Source organism: Zingiber officinale, chromosome 2B, assembly GCF_018446385.1.
Source record: "Zingiber officinale cultivar Zhangliang chromosome 2B, Zo_v1.1, whole genome shotgun sequence".
In the NCBI taxonomy this organism is placed as follows: domain Eukaryota; kingdom Viridiplantae; phylum Streptophyta; class Magnoliopsida; order Zingiberales; family Zingiberaceae; genus Zingiber; species Zingiber officinale.
This window is the reverse complement of record NC_055989.1, coordinates 90156255-90176224: the sequence shown is the minus strand read 5'-3', so window position 1 is coordinate 90176224 and position 19970 is coordinate 90156255. Positions and strand designations below refer to the sequence as shown.

The 19970-nt window shown below is 38.3% G+C and overlaps 4 protein-coding genes across 7 annotated transcripts; 2 read left to right on the top strand and 2 right to left on the bottom strand.

The window, feature by feature from the left end:
• The first annotated feature begins 2475 nt into the window (after positions 1–2475).
• On the top strand, positions 2476–3395 carry LOC122046309 (bZIP transcription factor 53-like). The gene has a single exon (XM_042606927.1). It carries the CDS (start codon positions 2944–2946, stop codon positions 3280–3282), a length of 339 nt encoding a protein of 112 aa, XP_042462861.1. The 5' UTR covers positions 2476–2943; the 3' UTR covers positions 3283–3395.
• Positions 3396–3409: 14 nt separating this feature from the next.
• Positions 3410–4296, bottom strand: LOC122046308 (pectinesterase inhibitor 12-like). Its single transcript, XM_042606926.1, has one exon. It carries the CDS (start codon positions 4210–4212, stop codon positions 3490–3492), a length of 723 nt encoding a protein of 240 aa, XP_042462860.1. The 5' UTR covers positions 4213–4296; the 3' UTR covers positions 3410–3489.
• An 868-nt stretch (positions 4297–5164) lies between these two features.
• LOC122046306 (solute carrier family 40 member 2, chloroplastic-like) lies at positions 5165–12185 on the bottom strand. Of its 2 annotated transcripts, XM_042606922.1 has the most exons (13): positions 11722–12184; positions 10957–11167; positions 10769–10832; positions 10270–10394; positions 10119–10208; positions 9809–9988; positions 9624–9698; positions 8657–8758; positions 8466–8574; positions 8232–8378; positions 5865–5971; positions 5659–5772; positions 5165–5558 (listed from the first exon to the last, which is right to left on the bottom strand). In XM_042606922.1, exons 1-13 carry the CDS (start codon positions 11877–11879, stop codon positions 5265–5267), a joined length of 1776 nt encoding a protein of 591 aa, XP_042462856.1. In that variant the 5' UTR covers positions 11880–12184; the 3' UTR covers positions 5165–5264. The 2 variants fall into 2 exon arrangements, with proteins under 2 accessions (XP_042462856.1, XP_042462858.1); XM_042606924.1 differs by lacking the exon at positions 10957–11167 and having other exon boundaries at positions 11722–12185.
• Positions 12186–15746: 3561 nt separating this feature from the next.
• On the top strand, positions 15747–19970 carry LOC122046305 (rhodanese-like domain-containing protein 6). 3 transcript variants are annotated; one of them, XM_042606921.1, is made up of 9 exons: positions 15747–15980; positions 16095–16256; positions 16376–16481; positions 16559–16757; positions 17345–17426; positions 17900–17982; positions 18106–18238; positions 18494–18671; positions 19022–19970. In XM_042606921.1, the coding sequence occupies exons 1-9, from the start codon at positions 15855–15857 to the stop codon at positions 19741–19743; spliced, it is 1791 nt and encodes a 596-aa protein (XP_042462855.1). In that variant the 5' UTR covers positions 15747–15854; the 3' UTR covers positions 19744–19970. The 3 variants fall into 3 exon arrangements, with proteins under 3 accessions (XP_042462855.1, XP_042462854.1, XP_042462853.1); XM_042606920.1 differs by having other exon boundaries at positions 15748–15994; positions 16568–16757; XM_042606919.1 differs by having other exon boundaries at positions 15748–15994.

The window sequence follows — 19970 nt, the reverse complement described above, 5'->3', positions numbered from 1 at the left end:
TATTTGACTTCCATTTCATATATGGTCAAATATCTAATCAACTTTGACCTATTTGATATATTCTCACTATTGTTCCACATATTATCCAAATATCCAAAACTCAAACTAGAACTCACTCTAGCTTAGTTAGATTGGTCAATCTTGATCCGAGGATTATTGTACCAATAATCTTCTAATATGATTAAATTTGGTTAAAAAAATTGTAGAAAGGATAGAGAGAAAAAAATTATTAATTTTAAACTACAAATTTAAAAACATAAAATTTATATAAAACATTTCTTTTAGGTATCAACAAGTAAATAAAATAGTGATACCTTATCAATAAATAAAAACAACAAAATATTTTAATTTGTATATTATTTATTAGAATGTTATTAAATTGATCAAAAGATATTTTATCTAAAAACCTTACTCCATGTCACTAGGCCAACATATCACTTTGATATTCAGTGACCTTGAGTAAAGGCTAATCCTCTCGGACTATGTCAACACGTTAGCGTCTTTTATGGGTTTTTGTGAATAAATGCCACCAACCATAAAGGATAATTTTTTAAAATCTCTATCTATCTTTCTGTTTCTTATTTATTTATTTTTAATAATTTAAATATTTAATTCTTCAAATCAATTTATTCAGAAGATGATACCTTCAGTCCTATAATTTTTTTTCTATTAATCATCCAAATAAATCGAAAAATACTCAATAGTTTCATCCAAATAACCAATAGTTTTAGATTTGAAAACTCTATTTAGTTTCTAATCCGGTGATGAAAAGGAGACCCAACTAATGATGAGTCAAAGTAGGATAGACCGATTGACATGGAGATCAAAGTTAAGGAAGTTGTCCACAAAATAGACCAGGTCAGTCGAACGGTTGAGTTATGGCCAAATGGACTGCACTCCTAGACGGGTAAGCAAGGCTAAGCCGACAGCATAAGGTTACGAGATAAACAATAGTATATCTCCCAACCACCGTCCCTGTCAAGCAGGTGGCATATTCGGTTGGGGGAAACCCTCCGGTACGAGAAAGCTAAGTAAAGGTAGAATGCCCTGATCAGCACAACCGAGTGGGGCATGTCCCGATCGAACGACCATCGATCGACCTATAGCGAGACTCACCTAAGTATCTCCTAGTATCCTTTTGGAGGTTTATGTCACTGACAATAGAGCATGTTTCGTAGGTGAATCGTACGATAGAAGCTTCCAGTTTGTCATGTTAGGGATTTACATGTTTGCTTAAGGAAAGGTATCAGAGAAACTTTTGGACTTGTCTTTTCCTAGGATGATTGGGAACATGTGTCTGCTTTGAGATACGTGCGTAAACACTATAGTAACACTATAAAAGTAAATTCTCATCTATATGCCGAGGCATGCACAACTTTATCATTCTGCACGCTCTTTGTTATCACATTCTTATTATTTTCCACTTCACTGGAAACTAACTTGAGCATTGGAGAACTAATGCCGAGAGCCCTTTTACTGCCCGGTACTAATGCCTCTTGTATTACAAGATCACATAAAATCTTCGCTTCATCTATCTTCAAGTTATTTTCTCAATTTATCATCTTCTCCACTTTCGAGTAAGAACAATTTTGTTCCTCGAGTGCTCTTCTCCGAGTTATCTTCTAATGATTGCTTCTTGAGCTCTATTAGAGTCTTATTATTTTATACTGCTTTTTGAGTTTTTCACACAACATAATTTCCCGATCTCTTTATTTCTAAGCTCTATGCCAATTCCATTTCCCCAAATTCTCTATTAAGTAATGGTCCCACACTAACGTGCCACGATCCCTATAACGATCTCTCAACAATTATTACTTATAGTAACAATCGAGCAGTTAAAATCGTTATAATTAAAATAACCACTAGATAAAGATCAACAATGGACCAATTGTTGATCAATTTACGTTGTATTTGAAAGAACAATATTAAAATAAAATAGCGTTGCCTTTTAAATTTCCATAGTTTTAAATGTGCGTTTTTGATCAATTGTCTAGTAAAAAAATCTTTACTTAAATTCAGAGCCAACACTACTAGACGGAAAGCCAAAAGGACAATTTTTTAATTTTCCTTTGGATCGTTCTTATCGCGAGCCAGATGAACTTAGTTGACCGGGGAAGGTGGAGTGCTCCTGTCGCTCTCGTGTAAATTAATATATTCCTTTCTACAAATCCTTAGTGGTGAGTTCATTTCCAATATTCGAGGATATTAATTTCTGTCCTTAATCCTAATTAAATTAGGCAGTGATGGATAATTTAATTAAACCGTCATTTGGTCAAACAACATCATCCGCCACCAAGAGTCTTGTCGTAATCAAATCATAATACTCCTTCAAGTTTCAGCAACTTATCCAGTCCAAACCTTCACGTCCTCATCCATAAACTCTACTCTTTTGAAATTAAAGTAATATATAACTGAATAATTGTATCCATACGTTTCATTTTCCCAATTTGCCTTCTATAAATCATTGTGATCTCTCTCATCATTCTTCCACCGAGCGTTTCCTAATTCTTTTCCATTTCAGGGCGTGTGTGTGAGACATTCCGGCGGCGGCGTTTCCTGATTTAGCCGTCACAGGTGCCCTGTTTGGTGCGCCAATGGCGTCAAACGAAGTTCCAGTAATAGCAAGGCTCTGTTCTTTATGAGCCTCACGTTCCATGAAATCCCTGTTCCAAAATCAAATCTTTGAGGGTGGGTTAGGTTCTAGATCGTCTCTTCTTTGACGTTCCTGTTTCAAAATCTCGTCTTTTTCCTGGTTTTGCGAGACATCAAATCGATGGCAGGTCTCTGAGCTTTATGAGCTTCACGTCCCATCTCCACCGCATCCAATCCTTCTCCGTCGTGTTCCTCCACTGGTTCTACGTCTTCTCGTGAACTAAAAGTCGCGGCCTTTGGCTGCCAAATCGTATAAATAGAGGTGAGCAAGTGCTGGAGTTGTAGTCGGCGATGGACGACCGGAACCAGAAGAGGAAGCTCTCCAACCGGGAGTCGGCGAAGCGGTCGCGGATTCGGAAGCAGCGGCATTTGGAGGAGCTCCTGGACGCGGCGGCGCGTCTGAGGAAAGAGAATGGAAGGGCGGTGGATCAGGTGGAGGCGCTGAGCGAGCAACACCGGAGGATGGAGGCGGAGAACGCCGCGCTCAGGGCGGAGGCGGAGCGGCTGACGGAGACGCTGCGGTCGCTGCACTGCCTGGTGGAGGAAGACCCATGGCGGCCGACACACCCGGCCATGGCCGCCATGGCGTCGACTGACGTACCGCTTCGTGTTTATCCTTGTGGCCGGTAGAATTAAACTCCGATGAAAGAAACAAATAAAAATTCCAAGCGAACAGATTGTGAACAGAGAGAAATGAGTGTGTAAATTCGATCGTTATCTAATCATAGAAACTGTTTGAGATCTTCAATCGAATAAAAAAAAATCCAGATTCAAATAGATGAATGATTCAGTCAACTTTTTTTCATTTCTGTTTAATTTTCTTCAATTCAAGTTCATTTAGATCAAGTCGGCGATGGCGAGGCAGTTGCTGCCGAGCTTGGAGAGCGCGTCGTCGACGGCGGCGAGCGGCGAGGTGTCCTGCATCTCGGCGAAGCCGTCCTCGCAGGTGGCGAAGTCGTCGACGAGGGCGGAGAGCATGATGTTGATGGTGTCTTTGTCGCGCGCCGCCACGGCGTTGCCGGCCGCGTCCAGGTTGTCGAACGCGTCGTCGTAGCTGTCGGCGCACACCTGGAGCGTGCTCGCCACCCGCGCGGTCGTTCCTGGCTGCTTCAGCAGCGCCGCCACCTCTCCCTTCGCCGCCTCCACCCTCGCTCGGCACGCCGCCATTTGCACCTTCAGAAACGTTACCGCGTCCACCTGCCACCCGGCGCTGGCCGACAGGAACTGCTGCGCCGATGACAAGCACAGATCCGGGTAGTCGGTTTTCTGGCACAGCGAGGCCACCGCCGCTTGGAGGAGGGGAGGCAGCGAGAGATGGCCGTCGCCGAAGCCGCCACCAACCAGCAAAACAGAATCATCCTGTGCCGCTGGAGCTGGAGCTGGAGCCTCTTGTTGTTTGGATGGCCCCTGAACACTCTGCGGTTCAGGCGACAATGCCACCGGGGAGTCTGCTAAATCGAAGGTGATCGAGGCGTTGCGAGGGATGCAGACTCCGGTGACAGGGTTAAGGAAGAGGCCGGAGGAGGAGAGGGCGAGGAGGACGACGACGAAGGAAGCCATCGCTAAACACAATGAAAGAATGAAGGAGAAGGGGCCAACGCAAGGGAGAAAGGCACGGAAGGGTTGGTATTAATATTTGAAATTTGGGTGAGTAATGGAGGGAAGGAAACAGATTGGATAATTTTGGAGGGAAGTCGTTGAGCGTCCTTAGAAGTAGGGTTAATAATAGCAGTTGATATTAGAGGTGAGTAAAAAATTGATTAAATCAAATTAATCATTCTAACCCATAAAATTTAAATAATTAATTTAAAATTAATTTTGATTTTAAATTTTATAAATAAACTCATATAAATTTAATTAATTCAATACTCATTGATTCAATTTTGATAATAAATTTATTAAAAAAATCAATTCAATTAATTTTAATTTATTCAATTTTAAACGGATTGATAGGTCGAAATAACCGAATACAAGCCATCAGAGATTATTTTAATCTAAATATCCAACTCTTCCAAAACAATCGAGATTGAGTATATCTCTTCGAACAATCGATTCACATTTAAACATAGTTTAACACGATGTTAATTTTGTAACTAAACATAAATAATCATTTCATAAAACACAATGTTTTGAATCTTACACAATTTATATTCCTTGAATCGGTATGTAACACAGCATCAGATGATTTCCTATGTACACGCCCGTGATTTACCTCCTCTATGTTAATCCTGAGACGAGTTGACGGAAACACTGGGGACGAACGTATTCGCCTTTTCATGCCTCAGTGTTGTGTACACACGATGAACTCTGGTTACAACTGTGCTAGCTAAGCTATCCAACGGCGATCGAAATGACAAAGCAGAGACATGGCTAGATGATATGGAGGATCCAGCATTTAGGAACTCATTTCATTCCCATCTGAAGAACCTTCAGAGAATGCCATTCTCAGCCAAACGCGCCGAAAATTCTTCTTAGATATAATGAATATGAAAAAACAAAACCGGAGCCAGGAAACGAAACTGGAAGCATGAAAACTCCAGCATTTACGGCACAACTCTTTATCCATCGACATAGATGCTGAAATGTTGATGTGGAAGAAGTCATACATTTTGTCAAAATCCTCTATCAAACTGGAAGAGTTCCCTCTGGCTCTTCGTTGGGTTAGCCAGCCACTGACAGAATATCGCGGCAGCCACTGCAACAGAAGATACAGAAAGTGTAGCCAAGAAACCAAAATGCGCGACGTCGTTTGCAATTATTGCAACGCCAAACATGAGAAGTTCGGCGAGACTGGCCATCGAGACTTCAGTTATCCCTATCAAGTTTGCTTTGGCAGGCGGAATTCCCATTTGAAGAATCTGTGTTCCTACAACATCATACGACATATGGCCCAACCGTGAAACCACCTGTTGAAAACAGACACAAGAAATAAGCAGGGCGGAACGTTTCTGCAATGAGTTAAGACATAGAGTTGCAAGTTACGAAGAGAGATATTTGGATATTTACAATTAAAGATAGAAAGATTAGCAGCCTAGTTTGCTGAGTGATAGAACCAGTCCAATACACCGAAACAGCTAACGTGAGCAAAAATGCTTGAAACATCAATCCAGCAGCTCCTGCCTGGCATTATTATATAAAAGAGAACTTTTTTATCTGGAAATTCTAGTAAAAGATCTCGAAACTTACAAACCAAGAAACTGCAAAATTGCAACCTTTAGTATGCCAAGCCTTTTTACCAAGCTTGCAGACATGAATGTTGCAGCAAAACCCATGATAGAACACAATCCACTGAATCCACCAATAATTGATGGATTGATGCCTGTAAAAAAATATACGATAGGTGAGAATGAACAGAGGCAGATAGTTCATCGAAGCCTTAAAACTCCAACATGACTAGTTATACAAGGTCCTAACAACAAAATATGATTCAATTACTTAATCACTGACTCCCTATTACAAATTTTACTTAGTTTATTAGCAAACATCTAGTTTTTCCTCCATATAACTAGATGATAAGGGTCAATTCTTGTTAGTCGACACCCAACAACTGAAGAAAGTTTGTAGATGTTTTAGCGACCAACCAATTCATCATGGCAATCTTCTAAATAAAAGCACCATCAAACTGAATCCAACTAGAAGATCTTTACAAGTATTCATCCACACCTAGAGTTTTAAGTCAAATTTGTCACTCCATAAACTGTACTGTTTAAACACCATTACCAGACTCCCCTTGGAGCCATATTGAGGTTCAGAATTCAATCATCTAATGCATTCATCTACAGCACAATTAACTACTTGAATTTGGTGTACAGATTGCTAAATCAAAACTATACCCCCAAGTCAAAAAATAACTAAAAAAAAATATGCAGTGACACCAGAAAAGATACCATCAGAAGAACTACACCCTTAGTGTGGTTATGATAATGGATGAGAAAGCTATTTTCGTCAACAGGTTAAGCGACTACTCGAGATAATAAGAACAGATATACTTCTGTGGTGATGATTAAACCACCTTTAAACCAGGATAAGGAGCACTATTCACTGTATATTAACACAGCTTGAATACTTGGAACTATTCAAACACAAAAAATTTGATAGAACAATTACTCTTCCTCTTATACTCAAGCTCCAATACCTGAACATAACAGCTTGTCCTTGTAACATTCCACTCACTTTCCTTGACTGTCAACAAGGGAAGATATGAAACTCACCTCCCGATATATATTTAACTTTCTCTGTCTTATCCACGAGACTAATATAATAAAGTTGTTAATTATTTTGGGAATGAAATAGAATAGGAATAACATAGGAATATGTATTCCATAATTCTAACATATAGAATAAGAATAACATAGTAATATGTACTCAAGAATTCTAACACAGAATAAGTATTGCTAGAAATGATAGAAGGGATAACCAAGCAAGATAAAGAGGAAATAATAATCCAACCAGAGTTGCTAATCAGGTATGTTTTGCAACCAATTGTACTTGAGGATAGAGAATATATATGTTGGAGATGGTAGTGGTGATGGTTAGGTATGACAATTGATGAAATACTTGTGAGTATTTGTCCCGTTTAATCAGGTTCAATTGGTGGCAAAAGGCGAATACGCTCGCCCCCAGCATCCCCGCCAACTCGTCCCAGGGCCAACACGGAGGAGGTAAATCACGAACGGCCACTAGCCTTTGGAATTAGGTTCAAGCACCCATTAAAGGAGTCTTTATAAAGTAGTAAATACCCATAATCGATATATGATGAATTTCAGTTAAAAGCTCAGGAAGTGGGTTCCCAAATTAATTTAATTGTCTGTAGTTAATAATATAATTTATTAAAATTTCTAATTTCTCATTTTCTTTGTTCCATAATAAAAATCAGATTGAGTTTCAATGGTACCTGGTACCCAACCCATTTAGTCAGGAATAAATATCTATGATTATGACATGAAATGGATATTAGGTATGAGACGTGTGTGTATTGAGCTTCTTAATGGGATCGATCAATTTGGATAGAACAAGAGGCCTAATTTCCTTTCCTTCAATTTATTTCCCTACAAAATAATTCTGAACAATTGATTTCCCTCTTACAATTTTTCCTACCTTTTTCTCTCCCAAGTCTGTTCTACCAAATACAACCTAAATTTCCATGATAAGGATTTCTTTGATTATTGGATCATATTCATCCAAGCTAAAGAAAATTCATCGAAGCAAAAGCAAACAGAGGAGGACTCGAAGAGTGCCAAAGTAATGATTCTCAGGTAAAATTAGTAACTAGCAAGATACCAGCCCATAAAGCAGACACTGTATTTGGTGGAATCAGCTTATTTCTTTGTGACTTCTGGTACGAATTTTAGCAATTACAGAGGGATTTGTTGCAACATTGAAGTAATTGGCGTTCTTATTTTTATATCTTAGATTGCCAAGTAATTCTATCTAAAGTCATTTCAAAAAAACAATACATTTGCACACAATACTCCAAACAAAAATAGTGTGCACCAGATTAAATTTGAAAAAGATGGAACCCAAAAAGGATAGGTCTCCACTAAGCAGTGCAGGATTGATCCATTGGGTTGATTTGTTACCGTGATGTACAAGCAATGCTGTCATGATGGAACCAGGAGCTAGAGCAACATTGAAATAAAGCAACACATATGCCAAACTTGCAGGAAGGACAGGCTGATGCTTGTATTCTTTCCAGCCTTGTCTGAAAGCATCCAACCCTGTTCCAACTGCATAGTACTTGAATGTTAGATATTCGTATGTTTAACACTTCAGAATAAAACAAAGTTGATAAATGCTGCTAATAATACTCTAACCTATTTCTGATGCATCAAACAAAGGTGTGACAACAGGTTTCATATTAGGGGATCTGGAGAGATCAAGAACACCATGGGAAAGTGAATTGATCAGCTGGCCCAAGACAAACTGCAAAACAGATGATGGATGTGAAATAAAGAATGTCATTCAGAATTGAGTGGCAAAAGAACAAAATCACTCAAAGATATACCAGAACAGGTTGGACAAACACCGTCATGCCACATGCAAGTTTTAAGCATGTCACTGAATTGTATTTCGACAACAAAATGCCAAAAAGTGAAGCACCAGCTATCTGCAAACATTTAAAAGAGGATATTCATCACAGAGAACTGAAGTAAGTTGTTAAATGAACTCTCAGGTGCTAAAGTTGCATCAGAAATCAAACATGGGCAGGAGAATTACCAAGTTGGCATAGCATTGAAATTGTTCCTTTAATGTTTTATTAGAGCAGATTAGTAGCTACGAAATTCACAGATTGAATGCTGTAGATGCATAAAATTGCACTTAACATCAGCATCAAATATTTGGCACTAGTGAACAAACCAAAGATATAGAAGAATTCACTTTAACTAAGCATGTATTTGCATAATGCATAGATGATAGACAATTCAAATATGCACTCCTTATGCATGGATCGATTCAACTGATGAAACTCTTTGCAAACTGATGAAATTCTTCATGAATTGTATGGTAATCATTTCCCTAGTAACATGCAGAAGGATCTACAGCCTCATCTTCTCACTTGACAGGTAAGTTTATTCTTTAACATGTCAACTTATAATGCATTCCAAGCAAACAAACATTGTACAATGTTCCTTACAATAGCAAATGTAAATTATTAACATCTGAACTTAAGTTATTTATGTACTAGTAGTGGAAATTCTCAACTAGGAGACTTAATTCAATGTTCCAAATCAAGTTCAAGGTCCAGCATTTTATTCAAGAAGTTAAGGCTAGCAAATGTCTTGAGCACTAAGTCAAGGAAAACCTAATTTTGTTTGTTGTGAGAATGTAAAAGCTGGCCAGCAACCAGTAGATTCATATGGCCAAGAACCCTAAATTTCTAAATTGGCAAGTCAACTCAATTGAGTTCATAGCTTGCAAGCACAGTGGAGTACTTAACATTTGATTTTGTGAGACAACAGCCAGATGTTTACCTCACAAAAAAGGTCAGCACGACCTAGTATAGAATTTGCTTGGGCGAGTGCAACTGGCCTGTTTCTGCCTGCTAACTATTAGAAAAACAAAAAAAAATAATATAAGAATAAACAAATTCAGATTCATGATAATCAACTAACAGCAGAAGCAGAAGCAGAAGCATGAGAGCAATTAAAAGAACTACCAGAACAACCCAATCACGTTCCATGGTAACTCCCAATGCTAAACCTGCAAGCCTTTCAATTGCTGCAGCAACCACCAGGATAACAAACCAAGGTTGAAGAAGCACAGAAGATGCAGAGCTTTGCTTTACCAAGTTGAGTGCATAAATGATCATCCCAGCTGATAACAACTGAGCAGCTGTCTGACATAACAAAATTATTTACAAACAGTATAATAGTAAGCAAACAGAGGTGCTCAAGCTGTACTTTGAATTATGTCTATGACTATGAACAGAGGACTGAAAGTGTTAAGAATATAAGAAGGGTACGTACCTGAACAAAATTAAGACAATGGTACACAGGAACTCTTGGAAAATAGTCCAGAAGAGTACCAACCATGGGCCCGCCCACAAAGACAGTAAGCTGCATAGTCTGAAACTTGTTACAACCTTCTTTGGACATTGTGATAAAGTCAGACCCGTACCTTTGTGAAGAACTCCAGAACAGCAACAGGAAGCAAATTAGGATAGATAGTTGCAACAGCAGCAGGCCAAACAAAATTCCAAAGTCGTTCAACTAGATTTCCAACTAAGGAGATTGCATAGAGAGCTGTACTTTTACAACATCACAGTAACAAGTTAAACATTATTTCAAGCATGTCACTGGCAAAGTAAGAAACACAAACTTATCTAGAGACTATCAAATCTACAGAAATTGACAGAGAAGTGGGTTATGTGTTGTCATATTCAGCAAATTATGTAAGATTAACTCTCAGTAAGAATCATATTATTTCACGATATATTATTACAACTATGAGTTTTATTTCAAAGATGGACTTATTGGATTGAAATCTACATGATTTAGCTTTCAAAGTGATTTTAACATTTGAGTCACAAACATCTGCTGATGGTTTGAGTAGGTATCTATATATTAAAAACCAGATTCTGGCACATGAATTAATTGAAAACTGACAATGATTTTACCATATAAACCAGTAGGGTGTGTTGGAGTAGCTGCTAGAGCATCTTGTTCCACTTTGGATAACACCTGAGAGTTGAGGCAATAATAGTTTTATGTCAATGATTCAAGAAGATAACAGAAAACTAAAAATATGTTCTATGCAAATGCTCGAGCATGAAAATCCACAGAGTGAGAGAGACAGAGAGCACACATGCAATTTTGTAAAAAGGTTATTTGCATCTGCCTCTTTGCCTGACAAATCTAAAGGGTTGGCTCCAAGAATATCTGACTTGAGATGAACTGACACTAAGCTGCCAGATGAAAAGGACCTAGGATTTTCTGCAGTTGAATCCTCAACTGCATCATTTTCACAGTCAATGTCAATGTTTGGGGCGAAACATTTTGGTGTGGATGTACCCAACCTGATACATAGATCGGAATTTTCATCAGATCCAGTAATTGAGAAATTATGTCACCAATATTGCATACAAGTATTCATATACTTATCAACTAATATTCCAACAAGTCTATGAGTGTACATTTCTACTTCATCCTATATCTCAGAAACTAAAAGACTCTCAAATATATGGTCTGAACCACAAACCATGCACAACAAAAGCACATAACATCGATTCGCATGAAAAGAGAGAGAGAAAGGGAGCAAAAGAAAAGACTAACATAAAAAGTTTCTTTTACATTTCTTTCGGTTTCAGTGGTGGACGAAGCATGAATGTTGCTTCGGCACTATGTCGAATTGAGAAAAAAGAACTGTAGGTATTGGCAAGATATTCCAGCATTGACACCCATTTTTTTCATTTTGGAAAGATACACCAATCAAATCATAAAGTATCAAAATATCAAGCTCCGCAATGTGTTCAGAGACCTAAAAAATTCAACAGACTTTTAACCTTCATTTTATATCAAAAATATTTTTTCCAAAAAAAAATGTCTTTTTTAATTAAAAAAATATATATACCTGCGACTGAGGTGCCATTGGGGCCTCAACGTCAGCTGTCGAAGGGAGATAACGCACAGGCCGGAGGCCGGCCCCGAAGCTGCCCGTAGGACAGAAGAACAGGCGAAGAACGGTTGAGCCGATGACGGTGACCAAGAGGATGCAGCGAGCAACACCATGGATGCTTCAAGAACCTTCCTTTGCCGCCGCGATCGTCCTCTCCCGTCCTACTCATGCAGCCTCGCCGGTGGAGATCGGAGGCGATTCTAAGTTTTCGCCACGGGAATGAGATCCACAGCTAGGGTTCCCCTTCCTTTCCCAATCATTCCTTGAAGCTCTCACCTCCCTTATCCGAGCCGCTATCTGCAGGCACCGAGGCGCCCGAAGCTCTCTCGATATTCACGAACTTTTAGTCTCCGAAGAGGTTCTCAACCGTCAGCTTGAGGATTGACGGTCGATGACGACCCGATAGTTGCCTGAATCAGCCGCCAGTTACTTGTCCAACTACGCACCCTGCAAAATCGATTTGGTTTTATAAAATAAAAAGACGATAAATTAAAAAAAAATCTTCAACCATAATATTAATTTTACATACAATATTCATATTCAAAAAATTTTATTTTCACTCTCTACATATAAAGTATTATTTATTTCAACTCTCTCATATAAATATTATTACCTAAATTACCCTTCAAATTTTTAGGTACAAAAAATCTAAAATTAAATACAAAAAGTCTAAAAACAAGTATAATTCTTCTTAAAGTTAGCACTTTATATTAAAATCGAGTATATTTTCTATCAAAATTGTTCCTTTTATTTTTTAAGTATAAAAAGTCTAAAAATAAGTATAATTTTTTTGTTAAATTCAACACTTTACACTAGAATCCAACACTCTATACTAGGATCGAATATATTTTTTTATCGAAATTAACTTTCATATTTTTCGGTACAAATAGTCTAAAAATGAGTATAATTCCTATTAAATTCAGTACATTAAACTAAAATCGAGTATATTTTGAGGTGAAAAAAAAATCGTACTCAATTTGATAAAAAAATATACTAGATTCTAATTTAATATACTGAATTTAAGATGATTTATACTGATTTTTAGACTTTTTGTACCTAAAAATATTATGAACAATTAGGTAGATATATTTGACTGGGGAGAAAATAAAGATTTTCATGAATAGAAACTGCATACAAAGATTTATTTATCAATAGGGACTAAATAAATACAAAGATTTATTTACCCATAAAAAAACAAATATAATTATTTTAAAAATAGATATATAATGTAAATTATATGGGTATATATACAGTTATAGAATAGGATGCACTTAAATATAAGTCCGCTACATTAATACTTCTATGATATCGTTCCTATAAATATAAAAATAATATATATATATATATAGAAATGATATACTACGGACAAAGTCCGAGCGGACCGCTGCGGACATGTCTTCCTGATCGGTCACCAGACCGATCAGGGAACCGATCATTTTCTGATCGGTCACCAGACCGATCAGGAGGTTCCCTGATCGGTCCAGAGACCGATCAGGAGGTTCCCTGATCGGTCCAGAGACCGATCAGGAGGTTCCCTGATCGGACTGGTGACCGATCAGGAAGGCAAGTCCGTAGCGGTTCGCACGGCTTTGTCCGCAGCATATCATTTCTATATACAGAAGTGATATGCTGCGGACAAAGCCGAGATCCCTGATCGGTCCAGAGACCGATCAGGTCAGCCTACACGCACTGCGTCAGATAGCCCATGTCGGATTCGCCCACGATCGCGCACAAAGTGTCCGCAGCATATCAATTCTCTCTCTTTCTCTCTCTCTCTCTCTCTCTCTATATATATATATATACAGAAATGATATGCTGCGGACAAAGTCGAGCGGACCGCTACGGACATGCCTTCCTGATCGGTCACCAGACCGATCAGGGAACCGATCATTTTCTGATCGGTCACCAGACCGATCAGGAAGGCAAGTCCGCAGCGGTTCGCACGGCTTTGTCCGCAATATATATATATATATATATCATGTGTTCATGGTCTACATGATCTAGGGACGAATAGGATGCACTTAAAGTTCAAAGAATAATATTACCATTGAATTTCAAAGAACAATCTGTGCTAATTTTTAAGGAACAATTCTACTCTCGTGTTGTATTTTAGCAATCAACGTCACACTATACATTTTAAAAATCAATATCATTTTCTAAAATCTATGAGGTTGTTTTTTTGAAATCAGTACTATTTTTGAAATTCATGGTATTGATTTCTTAGTACGAGAGATGTAAAATATAGAAATGAGAGACGAATAGGGTGATATGACGAGGGTCCTCTTCTTTGATGTAAATTCACATCTTTTCACTCCCCCAATATGAAATTTATGCCTCTTTAAAATTACATATGCTTTTTGAAAATTTCTTAATTTTAAGTGACCCTTTTATCAATTGCATAATATTAAGTAAAATATAATATCACTCATCCATAACATCAGAGTAAAAACTAATATTGTGGGGCCGGGTTAAGGGGGCCGCTGGGTTGACGGTTCCAACCTTTTACAGCAAGAGTAAAAACTAATATCAGTTCATGGTATGACAGAGGTCTAACGTCCGATAAAATATTTTATATTAAGAATTGAACCATCTAGTGAGCCATATATATATATATATATATATCAATTGCTAATGGAGCGTGAATTATATTATATGTTACCTCCTTATATGTTAATTATTATTTTAAATATTAGTAGTCGTCCGTGATTTATCTTTTTCGTATTGGCTCTAGGACGGATTGACGGAAGCGTTGGGGGCGAGCGTATTTATCTTTTTTACCACCGTGAATTGCATAATATGAAAAAAAAAAAAAAAAATCTAGTTAGCATTATTGATTAGTTTTGAGGCAATCGGTCCAGTCTTAAGTACTTTTTCTAACGGGTATTAGGGTAAATCGTAGAGCGTTTGTGGTGGACAGCCAAGAAGCCTAGCATCCTTTAGTTGCGTACCCCATTTGAAAGAAAAATTACTATAAATTTATTATAGCTAGGAATTGAACCGGGTGCTTAGGTGATAACCTGGATGCATTGTCGCTGCATCATAGCCCTGGGGAAAAAGATAAACCCAGTTAGCCTCCTTGACTAGTCCTGGGAGTGACTAGCCCGACCCATGAAATTTTCTCACCTGTCACCAGGATAAATCGAGAAGCGCTCACGACAGCAACCAACAGACCCAACATTATTTGGTTGTGCACCCCATTTAGAGAAAAAAATTCTTACAAATACGTCATAACTGAGAATCAAATCGTGAATACCTAAGTGACAACTTGAATATCCTACCGTGAGATCATAGCCCCGGGGACATTAAAATGATAACCCCAGTTTATCTTATTGACTAGTCCTAAGGTGACTGAGCTTAGAATGAATTGCATAATATGTGACAAAAAAATGATTCACTCGCCCCCAGCGTCCCCGTCAGCCTGTCTATAAAAAAAGAATGATTAACCAAGTTGGGTAACGTCGACCCTGGGGTGATCGGCTTGACCCCACGAAAGTTTCCCACTACCCACCAGGATAAATCGGGAAGTACTCGCAGCGGGCAGCCCAGGAGCCCAGCATCCTTTAGTTACGCATCCCATTTGGAGGAAAAATTACTGTAAATTCGTCATAGTTGGGGCTTGAACTGTGGGTACTTGGGTGACAACCTGGATGTCCTGCCGCTGCATCATAGCCCCGGGGTCCCATCAACTCATCTCTAAATTAATACGGAAAAGATAAATATTATTAACTATTAATATAAATAATAAGATATAAGGTAAGATATATTTAAATACATCGAATTTCGACTCTAAGTGATAATACTCTGTGCCTTAATCATGGTACCATCCGAGAGGATGATGAATTGTATAATATGTAAAGATATAAAGAGTGTAAATTTTGTGATGTTGTAGTTACAGAAATAAAATTTGAACAATAAATATGAAAAAAAAAAATTATATATTTGTGCATATAGTTGAGTCGTATTGATGAGCTTGGAGTATATACTAATGTGCGTTTCAAGTGTACTAGGTTAGGGTTTCAGAAAAGCGTCTTAACTCGAAGTGGGGGCGACGGGAATGGCAGTGTCGGAGGACCGATCCGAGGGCGGCAATGGAGCCGGAGTTCTCCTTTACTACAAGTATGCCCCCGTCCCAGATATCGACTTCCTCGTCCGCTTCTACGACTCGAACTGCCGATCTCTTGCCCTCCTTGGCCGCGTTCGCATCGCTCCCTCAGGTGTCAACGTCACTGTGAGCCCTTTTGGATTCCTCCGACAAGCACTGCTCGTGGTTTTTGTTCTTCGAGTTTTGGTATTAGCGGAAGTTTTGATCTTGTCATTTATAACTTTAGGTTGGTGGAAATATGCCGTCTTTGGAGAAGCACATTGCTGCTTTGAAATCCATGAGCTTATTTGACGACACGGACTTCAAGCTTGCGTCCTGCGAACATCCTTCGGACTCTAGAATAACGAGAGAATGTGGGTTTACGGAACTCTCAATTCGTGTGGTTAAGGTATCCTCTTCTTTACTTTGTAATGGAAAAAAAAAAAGAGAACTCCATTTTGGGAATGTAATTATTTAGTCTTCTAAAATTGGTAATCGAGATTCTATGACTATGACTGTAAATGACAGGAGTTGGTAACATTCAGGTCCGATCCTCTAGCAGAGGTTCCCAAAGTTTGCGATGCTGGGAGGCACCTCTCTGCGGCAGAGTTTCATTCTGTTCTCCATGATGCAGGTGAGTGGGTTCTTTTGAATGAGCAACTAGTGTAAGTTAATGATTTAGTTTTTGTTCAATTATTGATGGGAGTATAGTAATTCCAGGAACTAATATGGATTCCAAGGCTGATAAACAACTTGTTCTGTTGGATGCAAGGAACTTATATGAAACACGGATTGGGAAGTTTAAGGCCACAAATGTGGAGACTCTTGATCCAGAATTAAGACAATACAGTGATCTGGCTTCTTGGATTGATCAGCACTCTGAAAAGCTGCATGGCAAACACATTCTCATGTAAGTATTGTCCTGGTGGGCTCTTCACTCTTAACAATATTGATCACTCTATGACCACCGTAAAATAGCACACAGTAGACATATACACAACAATAAAAAAATTATAAGTGCAGAACTTATTTAAATAGTCTGGATATACACTGACATAATGTAAGTGGACTCATGCAATAGAAAATAGCATAGTCCAATATAAATGCAAACGACAGTTACATAGTAAAGAAACATGTTCAAAATAACATGGCATTAGAACTTGCCTCCCACGTAGTCATTAGACATCTCTGAGTATGACCTAAGCTGAAAATAAGTCCAAACTTGGCTCATCACCTCGACTCTGTTAAATTGGGGGTTAAAGGAAATGGGCCATGAGCATAGAAGTGCAAAATGAGGTAAGAAGAGATGCTTATGGTTGTCTCTAAAGGAAAAGAAGTCAGTCAAGGTGGGTGGGCTATCTATGGTGTAATAATTGCTACAACGTTTGGCATACATTAGACACATGTAAAACATATATATTTGTGTGCTCCAACTTAGCAACTTAGTGCCCCCAAGGAATTAATGATTTCTGCATTTTTTTTATGGCAACGATTCAGGTACTGCACTGGCGGTATTAGATGTGAAACTGCTTCAGCTTATATTAGATCAAAAGGTGTAGGTTTTGAGAATGTTTTTCAGGTAAGCTCTTCTTGGGAAGGTTCACTACCATTTTTATTTCTGTTGATAAGGCCTTTTGCTTTCTTCGTTGGAAATTACCATCAGAACTTTGTTAACAATGACCACATTATTATAATTACTGCTTAGTCATTCCGATAGAAGTTTCCATTGGAAAACTTTACATCCTTGTGCAAGCTGTTTATTATCCTCCGGAGGTTTAGTGCCTTAACCATATTTTATAGTATTTCTGAACTCCACATTGCTTGTAAGATTTTTCAAGATGAAAGCTAACACGACCATGACTGCATAGTTATTTCCAGGTTTAAGTTAACCACACTGCAAAAGTAGAATAATTTATGAGGTGAACATGTAATCATGTATATTTCATGATGTCCTTGCAGTAGTTTCTGGTAACTTGATTGTTCAAGTTAATTAGTAGAAATACAACTTTGTATCTTTTCTATTTTGCTCATCTTCTTGTTATTCTGTGAAAGTTGTTTGGCGGAATTCAGAGATACTTGGAACAATTTCCAACTGGCGGTTACTTTAGAGGGAAGAATTTTGTTTTTGATCACCGGTGAGTTACTGATGTTCCAACATAGCTATCAAGCCTTCATGGTTAGCATTGTGTAATATTTGCCTTGGTTTGTACTTTGTATTGAACTGGGTATCAAATTCCACTTTTTTGTTCCGTGAACAGTATTTCAGTTGGAAGTAAGGAAACAGATGTTATTGGCAGTTGCCTGCTTTGTGGTATTTCCTTTGATGATTATTCCTCTCGTTGCCGGTGCCATTACTGTAGAATGCTCGTTTTAGTCTGCTATGATTGTCAGGTTAGTGTAATGTTCTTTCCAATTTCATGACCATATTTTTCTTGCTAAACTTTGTTATTATTGCTGTTTGCATTTAAACGTAAATTTGTACTTATATGTAAAAAGCAGTTTTAGATCCTGACACGTTTCTTCAGTTATTGTGTCTAGATATATTTGATTTTAAAAATTGTATTGTTGAATGCATAACTTGACATTGTCCATTCATTATTGCTTGAATCTATGATATGCTTACTGCTGTAATCAACTTGTGTCCAGGTCATTTCCAGCAGAGTTTATGTTTGTGAGTTATGCCAAAAAAATGGCAAGGGAAGCAATCCAATGATGTTACAGGAGGATGAGCATGAAGATATTTCACCTGATTCCTTGGAGGAAATGGGTTTTTCGAATTCCAGCTTTCCTGATATCACGCCAGCCCAGTTCCCTAGGACTCATGGTAAGGTCTGTGTTCATGTTAAAATCAAACAATCTTCCTGTAGGTGATGAAAAAAACGGAAGAAGATGTGTTTCATTTTTTTCTTGAAAGAACTCTAGAGTTGAGAAACAAGTTAATATATCCCTGCACCTATTATTTTATTGGTTCTTGCTAGTGCTTGTTAAATGAAATCTTATTTAGGTCCTTAAGATAAAAAAGGAGGAAATGTTCTATATCTTTTCTTCATTTTATGCCCTTCTCTTGATGTTATGTGCGTTTGAGTGTGCTTAATTGCTGTTTATCCTGGTCAATGTAACTCTCCTAACTATATTTCCTTTAATTATGCGGCATTTTTTTCTTCTGTTATTCAGGTAACAGTGGGGACCGAAAGCTAAGGATTCTATGCTTACATGGGTTCAGACAAAATGCTTCAAATTTTAAAGGAAGAACTTCATCACTTGCTAAGAAATTGAAGAACATGGTGGAATTTGTATTTGTCGATGCTCCTCATGAACTACCATTCATATACAAGCCACGTTCAAGTGACAGCAGTTATGTGCAACAGTCTCCACCACCGGAAATGAACAGGCGATATGCATGGCTTACAAGTGAACATTTGAACCTCTCGGATGAACAATGTTGGAGGATGATAGATGCTCCTTTCGATCCCTTGCAATATCAACAACAAACATTTGGCTTCGAAGTATCCTACCAACACCTCAAGAATATAATCTCTCATATGGGACCATTTGACGGGGTCCTCGGTTTCTCTCAGGGGGCAGCGATGGCTGCCTTGTTTTGCCAGCAGCAACAGCGAAGCAGCCATGTTATGGACTTCCAATTTGCGATCCTATGCTCAGGTTTTCTGCCAATTCCATGGGGGTCCAAGGAGTCAATAAGGTGTCCTTCACTTCATTGTTTTGGCAGTAGCCAAGGACAAGATAGGCAGATTGCAAATCAAGCGAGCAGGGAACTAGCTGGTATGTTCGACGAAGAGTGCTCCATGATCATCGAACATGAGATGGGTCATATAATCCCCACTAGGTCGCCTTATATTGATCAAATGAAGAATTTCCTAAGACGCTTCCTTTGAATCCCTTGGAAACGAATCCGGTCATTTTCATCCTGTAAGCTTGTAGCTGAAGCGTATTGCTTTCTGAAGATTTAATTTTCCTTTGTTGGAAAATGTCTTGTATGGGAGTTTGTTAGTGGTTCCTGGACTAAAATAGTTCTCTGAAATGGAGCTTAAATTAATGAAAAATTTGTATCTGTTTACGGAAAATAAATTCTTGAATTAGCAAACTTGCCGGTTGTTTTGTA

Coding starts and splice junctions, on each gene's coding strand:
- LOC122046309 (XM_042606927.1), top strand. CDS start 2,944: ATGGACGACCGGAACCAGAAGAGGAAGCTCTCCAACCGGGAGTCGGCG.
- LOC122046308 (XM_042606926.1), bottom strand. CDS start 4,212: ATGGCTTCCTTCGTCGTCGTCCTCCTCGCCCTCTCCTCCTCCGGCCTC.
- LOC122046306 (XM_042606922.1), bottom strand. CDS start 11,879: ATGGTGTTGCTCGCTGCATCCTCTTGGTCACCGTCATCGGCTCAACCG. Junction 11,168..11,721: donor CAATGGCACCTCAGTCGCAG/GTATATATATTT, acceptor TCTATGTATCAG/GTTGGGTACATCCACACCAA. Junction 10,209..10,269: donor TTCTGGAGTTCTTCACAAAG/GTACGGGTCTGA, acceptor CAGACTATGCAG/CTTACTGTCTTTGTGGGCGG.
- LOC122046305 (XM_042606919.1), top strand. CDS start 15,821: ATGGCAGTGTCGGAGGACCGATCCGAGGGCGGCAATGGAGCCGGAGTT. Junction 18,239..18,493: donor TAGTCTGCTATGATTGTCAG/GTTAGTGTAATG, acceptor ACTTGTGTCCAG/GTCATTTCCAGCAGAGTTTA. Junction 18,672..19,021: donor CCAGTTCCCTAGGACTCATG/GTAAGGTCTGTG, acceptor TCTGTTATTCAG/GTAACAGTGGGGACCGAAAG.